The following is a 14231-nucleotide window of genomic DNA, read 5'->3' as shown; positions in this document are numbered from 1 at the left end:
GTAATTCCTCTTGTTTGCCAAAACCCGTCCCGCCCACGTAGGAAATTGGGGCGCTGGCCAAGCAAGTTTAGTATCTGCCTTGGTGAACATTGGAGTCCCTCGGCTTTGCAGTGGACCAAATTGTAGAGATTGAGGATGGAGGTGATCCCGTAGCCTTTTTTTGGTGGTGGAGTGGGATCTCAGGAATCCTCCCTCCATGGGCAAGGGTCTGTAGTGTGATGGATACTCAATGACGAATACTGGAAGGTCACAAAAGTAAGAAGCCTGTTAGATGTTCTAGGTTGGAAGAGATTCTGAGCATCGGAATTGACTTAAACTGGAACTTTTCACTGCAGGTGACTAGCATGCAGGTACCCGTTCTCTGACTTGCTGCCCCTCTTCTGACATGGCCCACCGCGGTGGGGAGAGGGACTTCCAGACGTCAGCGCGGCGCATGGGCACCTCACTGCTCTTCCAGCTTTCGGTGCACGAGCGGGAGCTGGACCTGGTGTTTCTGGATCATAGCTATGCCAAGCCATGGAGTGCCCACCCAGATGCCAGTAGTGCCCGCCCCACCCGCATGCTCTTTGTTACTCCCCGGAGGCAGCACGAAAGTACCATGTGAGTTTGGGCTTCTCTCCTAAGGGCGGCCGTTGCCCTAACTGGGCAGTGATCAGATGGTTGGAGATTAGAGCGGATTTTACTGCGGGAGATTGTAAAGGGGGGTGGGGCTTGGATGTTTAATTCAGGTATCACTGTTAAACATCGTGAGGTTATCAGGCCTATGTGTGGTCATCTGCATTCAAGACATCTAATGAGTTAGGAAAACAAGATGTTCAGAGGAAAGCAAACAACCTGTTGCACTTAGCTAACAGGACTTGTCTGGGAAGAGGAGTTGAAGAGGATTGTTTCAACTGTGAAGAAAAAGACTGAAGAGTTGACTTTTTTTTTTTTTTTTTTTGCGGTACGCGGGCCTCTCACCGTTGTGGCCTCTCCCATTGTGGAGCACAGGCTCCGGACGCGCAGGCTCAGCAGCCATGGCTCATGGGCCTAGCAGCTCCGCGGCATGTGGGATCTTCCCGGACCGGGGCACGAACCCGTGTCCCCTGCATCGGCAGGTGGACTCTCAACTACTGCGCCACCAGGGAAGCCCTGAAGAGTTGACTTTTAAAAATTGCTACCTAGGATTAGACTCATTCCCTTAGTCCAGTGGTCTGGCTCCAACACTGGCAGCAATAACCTTTTTATGGTAATTCGATTTGCTTTTCCTGGCTTTACCTGGAAAGTTGAGGAGCATATGCCCAAGACCTTGCTTTCTCTCTTAGCTTGTTACAGAACTGTCACCATGGGTTGATCTTAACCCTTCCTAGGTATGGTTACATAGTCAGCCCGCCTACATTATAGGGTAAGGACTTTTTAATAAACTTGCCGTGTAATACGTGATACAATTACATCTGGCCTAAATAAACTCATTTAGCAGTTCTTTTGAGCTTTAAGGTGTTCTGATTACTGGTGTTTCAAGATTTGTTGATATATTCTATTTTGATGCTTAAATCATCCCCTTAATAATTTTATAAACTTTTATTGGGGAGAGGTTTTTTTGTTTGTTTTACTCTGACCTGATGTTTAATCTTCCTCTGGCACAGGTTTTAGGTTTGTTGGAGAATAGAGATCTCGTGTTTTGCTTTTTTAGATCCCCCAGTGAGCCTTAATGAGCTAGAAGTACCATAACGTGTGTGTTCAACACGTGTAGAATAGTGGTATTTATTTCTTTTCCCAGTGCGGGCAGCATTTTGTTGGCCTACTTTGAATGTACAGGGCATAGGATCTGTGACTTTAGGGAATAATCCAGCATAATCCTGATGCTTCTGGCCTAGGGCATAACTGAAGAGCTCTTCTAAATAGAATTTGAGGTCTTTCTCTTAGTTATGTAATAGCTTCTTGATATTGAGACTCCTGTGTTCATATCTCATGATATTTTCTTAAAGTGAGATTTTGTGGATTTGGTCATTTTAGTACTCAGAAAATTATTTCCTTTTATAGACTGACTCCATATATTGGCCCTGAAAGTGGGAGTTTGGCATGTTTTAGGAACTCTTTTTAGGCCATTGGGTCTCCAGTGTGGTTGCAATGGGGGTGTAAGTGGGAGCTAAGGGAGAAGTTGACAGAGGCTACCTCATGTAGGAATTTGATTCTAAGAGTTGGTAAGAAGTCATTGAAGGATTTTAAGCTAGAGATTGGATTTTTATTTGAAAAGATCACTCTGAATTTTTGTTGAATAGATTATAGTGCAGGAGTGGAATAGAGAAGCCCTGCTAGGAGACCACTGCAGTGGTTGGGGCCAGAGATCATGAGCCTGATGGAGCAGGAATAGTACAGGTGGAGAAAAACGGTTGGCCTTGAGGTGTATTTTGTAGGTCGATCCAACATGCCCTGCTGTAGTGAATTGGAAAGAGTGGCCAGGGTTAAGGGGAAAGGCAAAATTAGGATGACTCAGATTTCTGGCTTGAGCAGCTGGGTGGTGCCATGAGTTGGGGAAGGCTTGGGGAAGATATGGCTGGAATAGTGAAATCAGGAATTCTATTTTAGGAATACAAGTCTAAGTATCTTGTCCAATGTCTGGTCCACAGAAGATAATCAGCTCTTTCACCCACCACCAAATCTAGCTGCACATTATTTCACTTCATTTCATAATGATGTAATTATTCCAGCCATTGGGAATGGATACAATAACATCATTGAGGTCAGAAAGTTAAAGTGATGTTAGGTAGATGGCCAGTAGGCCAGTTTGATTGATATCGTATTTTGGGTGACAAAGTTGGTGCAGTGAAGGACCCTCATGGCACTAGGATTTCTTTAACATTTTAAAATATGAAAGATACTTCAGGTATCCACTTGTGTTTGTTTCTGTCGTAGGCTCCTTACAGAGTGAGTAAGCTAAGGAGTCTGCATTCCAGGTCATCTGTCTTAGACAATCATAGGCTTTTATAGCATATCATTAACTACCAGTTGACTTGCTAAGGAAAGGGCAAGTTTGTATGAATTTATTTAAAACTCTAGACCAACACCGCCCAACAGAACTCTGTAGTGATAGGAATGTTCTATATCTGTTCTGTCCAACATGGTAGCCTTAGGCAGATATGTCTGTTGAGCACTTGAAATGTGGCTTGTGTGACTGAGGAACTGAATTTTTAATTCTGTTTATTTATTTATTTATTTATTTAGGCCACGCTGCACAGCTTCAGGATCTTAGTTCCCCAACCAGAAACTGAACCCAGGCCCTCAGCAGTGAAAGCGCAGAGTCCTAACCGCTGGACCACCAGGGAATTCCCTCTAATTTTTATTAATTTAAATAGTTCCACGTGGCTTATAGCTACTGTACTGGAAAACACGTTTAGGCAATCAACTATATGCTTAGGGAATATATTTGTCCTTTTTAAAAAATAGCTTTCTGTCATTTTTGCATAGGTTCATTTTAAAACAACTTTGTGTTCCCCCAGCACATACCAGCATGTCAGAGGGCAGAGATCTAGACAAGTGTGGGAAAGATGACTTTGGATCATAATTTTCTTGTGGATATAATATGCTTATGCATACTTTAAAGCTGATTAGGGACCTCCCTGGCGGTCCAGTTGTTAAGTGTCCCCACTTCCAATGCAGAAGGCACGGATTCGATCCCTGTTCGGGGAACTAAGATGTCGCACGGCGCAGCCAAAACAAATAAATAAATAAAAGGTGATTATATTAAAGAGACATTTTTGGCAACCAGATGATCGTTAAATACCTGTGTTGTGTGAAGTACGTGTGGCTGGTCCTATTTCCTCACTTCTTTACAGCGAGTCAGACGTCCCAATAGATGTGGAGACAGTCACATCAACCCCTGTGCCACTTTATGACAATCAGAAGGCACGCAGCGTGATGAATGAGTGTGAACGGCATGTCATCTTCGCCAGGACCGATGCGGATGCACCTCCCCCTCCAGAGGACTGGGAGGAGCATGTCAACAGGTAGGCTGCTTCTAAGAGGACTGGGCATTCCAGGGTTAATAGTCACCGCTCTGTAAATGTTTTGTATCATTTTCACTGAAGCATATTTATTAGGAGCTTATTTCATCTGTAGCCACATGAGTCAGAATGTTCTCCTGTCTCTGCATGATAACTCTCAGCTCACTGTGCACTGAGCTTCTTGGGAGGAGAGTTTGTGTCTCAGCCATCTTTCCATCCCTGACACCTAGGACATTGCCTGGCACATAGTAGGCATATAGTAAATGTTGATTGAATAAATAAATGAGTTAAATTTGGTAGGTATGACTTGCTCTCTAGCGTATATAGTACATGTTATGTACTAACATACGTGTATGTCTGAGTTACCCAGACTGCTAGAAAAAAAACCCTGTTAAATAAATGTCCATTTGTATGACACTGTATTTACATTGTCTGTAATTAGGGTAGTGAAAATGTTCTGGAGTCGTACGAAAAGCTAAAAGATGTTTGACTTGAGTGGCTTTAAAAAATAGATTTGTAGTCTGTGGTTTGGGGGGAACACTTCACCCCATTTTCATGAGTTTGCTGCCTAGTTTTATTCTCTTACAGCCTACTCACCGTGGGGACTCAACACTCCTCTTTAGGTCATTTTGTTGTTCATTTGGCAGACATTTATTTCATAAAACTTTATTAAGATAAAATTTACGTACCATACAATTTACCTATTTAATGTGTACAATCAGTGGTTTTTAGTATATTCATCACCACACTCAATTTAATGAACATTTTCCTTAACCCCAAAAGAAACTCCATACCCATTAGCAGTCACTTCCCATTTCCTCCCAACCCCTCCAGCACCTAGCAACCACCAGTCTACTTTCTGTCTCTCGAAATTTGCCTTTTCTGAACATTTTATATAGATGGAATCATACAGAATGTGGTCTTTTGTGACTGGATTCTTTCACTTAGCATAACGTTTTCAGGATTCATCCATGTTGATGCATGTGTCAATATTTCATTCCCTTTTAATGCTGAATGATATTCTGTGGTATGGATGTACCACATTTATCCATTCATCTGTTGATGGATATTTGGGTTGTTAACACTTTTTGGCTATTACGAATAATGTCACTATGAATATTCATATACTTTTTTTTTTAATAAAATTATTTATTTTTATTTATTTATTTTTGGCTGCGTTGGGTCTTCATTGCTGCTGCGGGCTTTCTCTAGTTGTGGTGAGCGGGGGCTACTCTTCGTTGCGGTGCGTGGGCTTCTCATTGTGCTGGCTTCTCTTGTTGCGGAGCACGGGCTCTAGGCAAATGGGCTTCAGTAGTTTTGGCATGCGGGCTCAGTAGTTGTGGCTCGAGGGCTCTAGAGCTCAGGCTCAGTAGTTGTGGTGCACCAGCTTAGTTGCTCCGCAGCATGTGGGATCTTCCTGGACCAGGGCTCGAAGCTGTGTCCCCTGCATTGACAGATGGTTTCTTAACCACTGGCCCACCAGGGAAGTCCCCATATACTTGTTTTTGTGTGGACATACATTTTCATTTCTCTTGTATATATACCCAGGAGTGGAATTACTGGATCATATGATTACTCTGTCTAACTTGTAAGGAATTTTCAGATTGTTCTCCAAAAGGGCTACATCAGTTTACATTCCCACCAGCGGTGTATGAGAGTTCCAGTTTCTTCACATCTTTGGCAACACTTGTTTTTAATCTTTTTCTTTTTTTTCTTTCTTTTTTTTTTTTTTGCGGTACGCGGGCCTCTCACTGTTGTGGCCTCTCCCGTTGCGGAGCACAGGCTCCGGGCGCGCAGGCTCAGTGGCCATGGCTCACGGGCCCAGCCGCTCCGCGGCATGTGGGATCCTCCCGGACCGGGGCACGAACCCGCGTCCCCTGCATCAGCAGGCGGACTCTCAACCACTGCGCCACCAGGGAAGCCCTGTCTTTTTCTTATTATGACCATTCTAGTGGGTATGAAGTGACATCTCATTGTGGTTTTAATTTGCATTTCCCTCATGGCTCTCTCTATATGTATTTACCTACTAAGGGAATGTTAAGATCTTTATATCAGGGGTTGGTAAGTGGTAAACTTGCCATAATGTTGGAGAGCTCTTACTTTATAATAATGGAAGAAAAAGAAGTAACTTGGTAGAAGGAAGAGTAGGAAAATTTGAGGCTGATTGGCATGGTTTATGAGTTTGGCTGGAAGCAGGGAATGAGACTGAGCTGGTGTGCTTATGTGATCAGGATCGTAGCTGTTGAAGGAGGAGCAGTTCTGCACCTTGGCTGAAGAGCTTTTGAAGAAGTTGTTCGGGGTCTTGAATTGGAATTAACATTGTGCCCTAAGAAGGGGAAATGCTCTCTAGAACTTCAGATAAAGAGGAAAACTGCTGTGAATGAAGATCAGCTACTAGAGTATTACCAGAGTCAATGAATTCAGCAAAGTAGTTTATCACCACTGTTACAGTTAATAATACTAAAAATACTGACAATGGTAGTAACAAAAAAGAACTACCAATTGTTGAGTGCTTTCTAGGTGCCAGGCATTGTGCCAAGCGCTTCATATGCATTATCTCTTTAAATCTCACAACTCTCCTAGGCATATCCCTTCTTCATCTCTATTTTACAAATGAAGAAACCGAGCTCAGGGAGTTGAAGAAACCTTAGGAAGTTGTGGAGCAGGGATTTGTTTAAAGTGAGCAGTCTGACTCTGGAGCCCAGTGTTCTCAACTACTATACCTTCTCTTTAAGGGTAGTAAAAAGAGAGACCAGTTAGTTGTGGCTGAACAAGGTGGCCTCACACTTACGTGTCCTTATGGTGTTGGTTGCCTTGTCCTCAGTTTGCAGTTTCAGAAACTGCATGGGAGAATTGCATGAATTTTTCCATCAGTTCGCCCATGGTCATGATCAAAAGGTTTTGGGGGACTCTTCATGTTTACCAAAGTCATCAGAGACTTAATAATACATGTGAATACCAGTTTCTTAATTTATAAGGAGAGATACAACTGCAAGGCAGATGGGACACTAGGGTGGCCTGGCCCAGAGCATTGATTCTCAGTAGGAGAATCTGGGAAGCTCTTTGGTCCCGCAGTGGATGGCGAGTGGACAGTCTGCACAGGAGGCGCCCTCCTTCAGCAAGGTAGCTGGATGCACCCATCTTTGCTCAAAGCAAGACGGGCCCACAGAGTTAGGCCAGGGCACACCTCCACCTGCCCAGTCCTGCAGAGAAACACTGACAGATTCTAATCTTTGGCTTGTCTTTCTCCATGTGGACCTCCATCCCTGTGTTATGACATTGCCACAGATTGATATGATTAATTAGCGCTCAGTTTATCTCAGATTATTTGTCTTTTAGTGTCTGATGAGATTTTGGAGGCGTCCTTCTCCCATTAGCAACAGGCTTACAAACCATCTCTTCAGGTAGGTTACTTTTGCACACAGCTAATTTCATTATTTGATGGTACTTACTGGCTTCAATTTCAGAGGTCACCACTTTATGACCCTGTCCCCAGGTTCTGGATCTGTAGCCTGTTTGGAGGTTGCAGTTAGTTCTCTCTGCTTGATTATAATCATCTTGTTGCCATTCTTACCCTTGATTTGATTGTTAAATTGCTGCTTCTTTTCTTCCTGTATAAAATCATGTAAAATTAGTTTCCCACATCAAGAACTCATGGACTATATAGGACAGCTCCCTAGAAATGTGTTTTTCCTCAGAGAGATTACTGACCTCTCTTATCAGTGGATTCAGAAACTTAATTTTCTTTTCTAGTGCCCTCTTGAATTATTTTAGTAGCAACTGCCTTCAGATAACTTTCTATGTTTAGAAAATGAAGGCCCCCTACCCAGCCCGAACTGACTCTGAGTTTCTCTGTTAATGCCTGATATTTCATGAAACAGTTTAATATCCCTCTCTTCTTGATTTAATTGTCTAGGTCAGGGGTTGGCAAACTATGGCCTATGCGCCAAATCCGGCCCACTGCTTATTTTTGTATGGCCCATGAGCTAAGAATGGTTTTTACCTTTTTAAGCGGTTGAAAAAAAATTTTTGTAAGACACAAGAAATTCCAATTTCAGTGTCCACAAATACAGTTTTATTGGAACACGGTCATGCCCACTCATTTAGGTATTGTCTGTAGCTGCTTTTGCACTACAGCTGCGGAGTTGCATAGCTGTGATGGAAACCATATGGCACACAAACTCTAAAATATTTACTATCCAGTCCGTTACAGAAGAAGTTTGCCGACCGCTGGTCTAGATTGCATTCTTGTGTCTGCGTGCCAAAATCGTGTGACCTGGAGAACCTTTGAAAATGTTATGCATTTGCTGGTGTAGTAATGTTGTCCCCAAGAAGTTGGACCAGCTTTTTCCCCCAGATGTTTGTCAAGTGCCAAGTTTAATTAGATGAACAGCTTTTCAAAGACATTTAACAAAATACTCCTGACATATGATACTTCGGGGCATTGCTCTCAAATGGATTTTAGGACGTTGTCAACATTTCAGTAAAAGAATCTAGTGTCCTAAAGCAGGTTGTCTTATCTTAGAAATCAGAACTTCTGAATTCAATTGAAAAAAATTCTTCTTTTCTAAACTTGCTCTAATTATATCTCTCAATATTGTATGTATCTATATGTTAATCTCAGATGGATGTTTGAAATTTTGAGTTCAAGATCTTTGAGTTGTTTATTTTCCCTCCCTCTCCCTTCCTCTCTCCCTCCCTCTCTCTGTCCCTGGCATTCCTCTCTTCCTTTCTCCTGGTGTTTAAGCAAAGAATTTTATAATCTGAAAAAGTAAGTGTGACCTCTTTCTTCTCTCTGATGTTCTTTCTCTCTCTCTGCTTGCCTTCTGGTTTAAAAAAAATCCTTTAGACATTTTAATATTGAATTAGTATCAGAGAAAGAATTACCTTTGAAAATATCAGGTTCTGGGACTGATGTGACTTTTTGGCTGCTTTGGATAAGAGGAGCCAGAAGTCAGAATGTCATTCGGGTTCAGTGGGAGCGTGGAGAACATTAGTGTCTGATCTCATCTAAGCAATGGAGAGAAGGCATTTTTGCACTCATGAAAATTGAATAGGTTTAGGTGGGGGGAGCCTGTTGACTCACCACAGTTCCCATCAGCTATTTGACTGTTTAGACTTGTATTTAAAATTCTGTCTCCTGTTTTTAAATTTTTCCTTAATTATATCTTTTGTGTGCTCTTAATCTTGGGTTAGATCATTTTTTTCTGCCCACTTAATTTTCCAGCCTCCCACGAAACTGGCAAAATATAGAGAACGTGTTTCAGTTCTTGGAATCACTTTGTTATATATCCAGCAACAATCCTAAGAACTTTTTCTAGGGATTTTAGACTCTCAACATTGTGGTTTTTCAATTTAATTTCAGCTGTCATTGGTGTATGGTAGTAATTTCTAAATAGCTTGTAGTCCCCCTCCCAGGATGTGAATGATTTTGTTCACATCATTTTCCTTGCTCCTGTCATTTCGGGTTTCAGAATAAATGTAGAGTAAGAAAAACAAATAGAGAAGACATCCTGTTGTATAATAAAGAACAGGATAATTTTGGAAACACTGTCGGTACCTCATAAATAAAAATTATGCCTCATTCTCTCTCCTTGGGATTCAGGTTTGCAACATGATCAATAGGCTTTGAGAAAGGTCAAGAGATTGTTGAACATGAAGAAATTGTGTTCATTGTTTAACCTGTTTGATTATCACTGAGCATTGTTGCTGGGGGTAAGGCTGCAGTATAATACTGCTCTCAAGATGTCGCAGGTTCTTTATACGTATTATTTTCACAGAACTGAAATTCTAAAATTTTAACACAGATCTTTCATTTCCACTTCAAGAGATTGATCTTTCAGAGATACTTGCACAACCATGTAAAGATATAGATGGAATAGATGTGTGTTTGAGTGTATTGGGGAGAGGAGGGATGGTCACCGTGACAGTTTATAATAGCAATAAAAGGGACGCAACCTAAATGCCACAAGTAGGGTAGAACCAGCCATTAAAAGCAAAGAAGTTTATTAAAATGGAAATATCCATGTATCTCCAGAGAGCTTTTTATAACCACTTGTGGACATCCTCTGTCTCCTCCCACCACCACCAAATCCCCAAGCCCATCCAAGAATCACTATACATATGAGAGATGCTACTCATGTTAGTGTGTTGTACATTTAAATAATGTTGTGAAGGAAAATGAGATGATGAACCAGTGGGCTGGAAGATGCTGGTTCCCACAAACCTTCCTGGTCCCAAAGTATCCTAAGTCCCAACTTTGAGTAAAAGCTTCTACTCCCCCATCTCCCAAATCCAGAATCTCTGAATATCAAGCCACAACAAAAACTGACTAGATCCTAATGAAGTAGCAGAAATTAAGCCAAGAGAGCTATGGGAAAATAAGAAAAAGGACAATTCCAAGAAACCTGTGACTGCTTCTAGTATGCCACAAGGGGTCATAAAAGGATGAGAGGCTTTGGAGGTTAAGGTGGATTTAGCTCTGGCAACAAGAGCTACTGCAGGTAGAGGGTTCTCCGGAAGAACTCTGTGATCACGGACTTCAGCTGCTCTCATGGGACCTTTGCTCCCATCAGTAGTCATAGCTACCTGAGCTCTTCATTGTTAGAAGGAACCGTAAAGATCATCTAGTCCATCTCTTTTACAGTCAAGGAGACTGAGGGCACACAGCCAGCTCCTGGCTCATAGCTAGTGTTCTCCTGGACTCTGTAACTGGTAAGTTGTCAACCTGGAGACGTGGTAGGTGGAGGTTTTATTTTACAGAAGGAAAGGATAGTGGGATAACTGTGCAATGTGCATAACAAAGGGTAATTTGCCTTCTCTCTCCATGTTTACTGGGCCATGTTGTTAGTGTTAGAGAGATGACCTGTAGAAAAGAGGGTGTCTGGTTGGTGGGTTATGATGGGAAAGACGCTAGTCTGTTATAAAGTAAGAGAAATGGAGATTGCTGAAGTTGTTGGAAGCAACTTCCTTGTGGTTCAGGCACCCTGTATAGTGAAGGGCTCAATTTACGGTTGGCCCACGTGGTGTATCCGTGTTCCTCTGCTGCTCAGGACCCAGGCGCTTCTGTGGTAGGGAGTGAGAGGGTTTGAATTTGTACTCCACTATTTACAGGATTTAGAACATAGTATGTGTACAATTCATCCGTTTCTTTATTCAGCAGATGTTCAAGTCCCTACTCTGTGTCAGACACTGCTTTATATGCTGGGGATATAACACTTAAAATGGACAAAAATCTCTGCCATCTTGGCCTTTACATTCTAGCAGAGGAAGACAAACCAAGCAAATAAATAAAATGGATACAATGTGAGGTGGTGGTATGGCTGGAAGGGGGGATGGGGAATCCCAGGGTGGGAGTGAGGTGTCGGCAGTTTTAAGTACAGGTGCGTCAGGGAAAGCCTCAGTAGGTGACATTTGAACAAGGACCTGGAGATTGGAGAGGGAGCCATTGTTTCACATAAGGGGAATGGACGGTTAGGGCCCAGTCTGTGCTGTGGGAGCATGCAGGATGTGCATGGGGGAAGTAAGGGGAGGGGGCAGTGTGGGGAAGCACAGTAAGCTGGGGACAGTCATGGAGGATGAGGTTGGAGAGGCGGGGGGGCGGGGTCCAGACAGCCCATTGCAAGGACTTGGGCTTTCAGCTGATTGAGATGGGGCCATTGAAGGGTTTGAGCCGAGTGACATGATCTGATTTAGGTTTTTGATTGATCTTTTTCCAAAATTGGTTTTCCAAAAGGTGGTACTAATTTATATTTCCATCCACAAAGTTTGGGGGGATCTGTTTTCTTCCACCCTCACAACAGAGTACTGCTGAGCTTCTTATGACTGCATTTTTTTAAAATTAATTTATTTTATTTTTGGCTGCACTGGGTCTTCGCTGCTACGCGTGGGCTTTCTCCAGTTGCGGCGAGCGGGGACTGCTCTTCGGTGTGGTGCCTGGGCTTCTCATTGCGGTGGCTTTTCTTTGTTGCGGAGCACGGGCTCTAGGTGCGCGGGCTTCAGTAGTTGTGGTGCACGGGCCTAGTTGCCCCGTGGCATTTGGGATCTTCGCAGACCAGGGCTCAAACCCGTGTCCCCTGCATTGGCAGGCGGATTCTTAACCACTGCACCACCAGGGAAGTCCCTACATTTATTTATTAATATTTATTAATATTTATTTATTTGGCATCGGGTCTTAGTTGCAGCACCAGGTTCTTCGTTGTGGTGTGTGGGCTTCTCTCTAGTTGTGGCACACAGGCTCTAGAGCGTGTGGGCTCAGTAGTTGCAGCGTGTGGGTTCTGTAGTTGGTGGCGCACAGGCTCTAGAGCACAGGCTTAGTTGCCCCATGGCATGTGGGATCTTATTTCCCTGACCAGGGATCGAACCCACATCCCCTGCATTGGAAGGCAGATTCTTAACCACTGGACCACCAGGGAAAGCCCAAGGGGGTTGACTGCCTTTTCATGAACTGCCTTTTCATGTTCTTTGCCCATCGTTTTTGTTTTGAGTGTTTTGTCTTTTTCTTAATAGTTTTCTAGAGGCTTTTTCTATTTTAATGAAACGGTAGTTATTTTTTCATTGTATTTTGACTTCATTTATGATACTTTATTTTTTCCTTTACAGAAACTTGAAATTTTTATGTAGTTAAATTTATCTTTCTTCTTTTTATGGCTTCTAGGTTTTAGGTCATAGAAAGTTTTACTCATTCTAAGATATAGATTAGATAGGTAGATAGATTTTTTTAATTACTGTTTTTTCCTAGTACTTTGGTCATTTTATTTTATTTTTTTATTTTTTATTTTTTATTTTTATTTTTTTGCAGTACGCGGGCCTCTCACTGCTGTGGCCTCTCCCATTGCGGAGCACAGGCTCCAGACGCGCAGGCCCAGTGGCCATGGCTTACGGGCCCAGCCGCTCTGCGGCATGTGGGATCTTCCTGGACCGGGGCACGAACCCGTGTCCCCTGCATCGGCAGGCAGGCGGACTCTCAACCACTGCGCCACCAGGGAAGCCCTCATTTTATTTTTATTTAGCTTTCTATGCCACTTGAAATTTATTTTGGTGTAAAGAGTGTTGTGTAGGAATCCAGATTTTCTCTTTCCAGTTGGCTAGTGGTTGTCACCGCCCTATTTACTTTATCCCTGCTGATTTGGAGTGCTACCTTGATCTCATTCCAGGTTCTCATTTGGGTCTGGCATCCACCTAAAATTTTTTAAAGGAGGTTTAATCACCAGTTTATTTTTATGGCAGGGAGAGTTGGTAAACAGTTGGGCATCTTCTGTTACTTTTCTCCTAGTATCTTTAGGAAGATTACTGGCCGGAGTTGGAGTATGAGAGTGATTAAGATCGCCAGGAGTGGGGTGGAGGGGGCTCTAGTCCGCGCCACGCTGCTGTGCTGTGTGTCATTAGGTGGGGACAGGGGCAGTAGGACAGGTTTCTAATTGCAGGGAGTTGACAGCTGAGCTGGAGGAGGAACCATAAAGCCTTCCATAATCGAGGTGAAAGTGTGTCTGCTAGGGCTGATACAGAGCTAACTTATATGGAACAGACCATTCAGAAGTAAATTTGTTAATTGTGTGATATACAGGGGAAAAAAATGGAAAAGGGAGAAAGGTTAGTGAGGAGTGGATTATTAAGGAGTGGGAGAATAGCCACTTCATTTGTTATATTTTCGTTCCTAAAGCTGATTTAAATAGGCCTCTTATCTTAGTCTGAGGTTTCAGTACATTAAAATGCTTTCTCATCCTGTCTGCCTTTTTGTGTGAAATAGTAAACTTGTGAAATTCAAATATGTCTGTGCAATGGTGCCATGCTTCTGTTTACTAATGGATTATATTAGCCACTAGGTAATTAATTACCTTTGCTAGCACCAAAAAGACTCTGTTTGTGACTGGTTTTGACTTGTAGTGTGTATGTTAATACAAGTATACGTTGAGGTGATTCATTGGCAGGATTGGGACCAGAATCTGGGGGTTGTGCTTTAGCCTCGTTCTAAGCTACTTTAAGTTATACTGTTTCATAGTGGGAACAAAAAACATGACATATCTTCTTTGTACAGTGTACATGCATGGCGAGCATCCCCAGGGTTTGACTTTTAATTCCTCAGAGTTTCTCTTATAGGACTGGCTGGACAATGGCCCAGAACAAGCTATTCAACAAGATCCTCAAAGCCCTGCAGTCTGATCGGCTTGCCCGCTTGGCCAACGAAGGGGTAAGACTCTAGAAGACTGCCCACCGTGGGCTCCCCCTAGTTTGGGCCTCACGGGCTAG

General features: G+C 42.9%; 1 protein-coding gene across 6 annotated transcripts in view; it reads left to right on the top strand.

The window, feature by feature from the left end:
• KANSL3 (KAT8 regulatory NSL complex subunit 3) overlaps positions 1-14231 on the top strand; it is a 42701-nt gene that overhangs the window by 722 nt on the left and 27748 nt on the right. For 4 of the 6 annotated variants that reach the window (XM_082641805.1, XM_082641807.1, XM_082641806.1 and 1 more), the window contains exons 2-4: positions 336-600; positions 3816-3986; positions 14082-14172. In XM_082641805.1, the coding sequence (XP_082497931.1) occupies positions 386-600; positions 3816-3986; positions 14082-14172 (477 nt within the window). In that variant the 5' untranslated portion in view covers positions 336-385. Of the gene's footprint in view, positions 1-335; positions 1385-3815; positions 3987-7322; positions 7388-14081; positions 14173-14231 lie in introns of those variants that run through there. The other 2 variants (XM_082641808.1, XM_082641809.1) reach the window with 2 other exon arrangements.

This window comes from Mesoplodon mirus, assembly GCF_964341445.2.
Source record: "Mesoplodon mirus genome assembly, chromosome: 14".
In the NCBI taxonomy this organism is placed as follows: Eukaryota; Metazoa; Chordata; class Mammalia; order Artiodactyla; family Ziphiidae; genus Mesoplodon; species Mesoplodon mirus.
The sequence above is the reverse complement of the archived record's forward strand: the minus strand, read 5'-3'. Positions and strand labels throughout refer to the sequence as shown.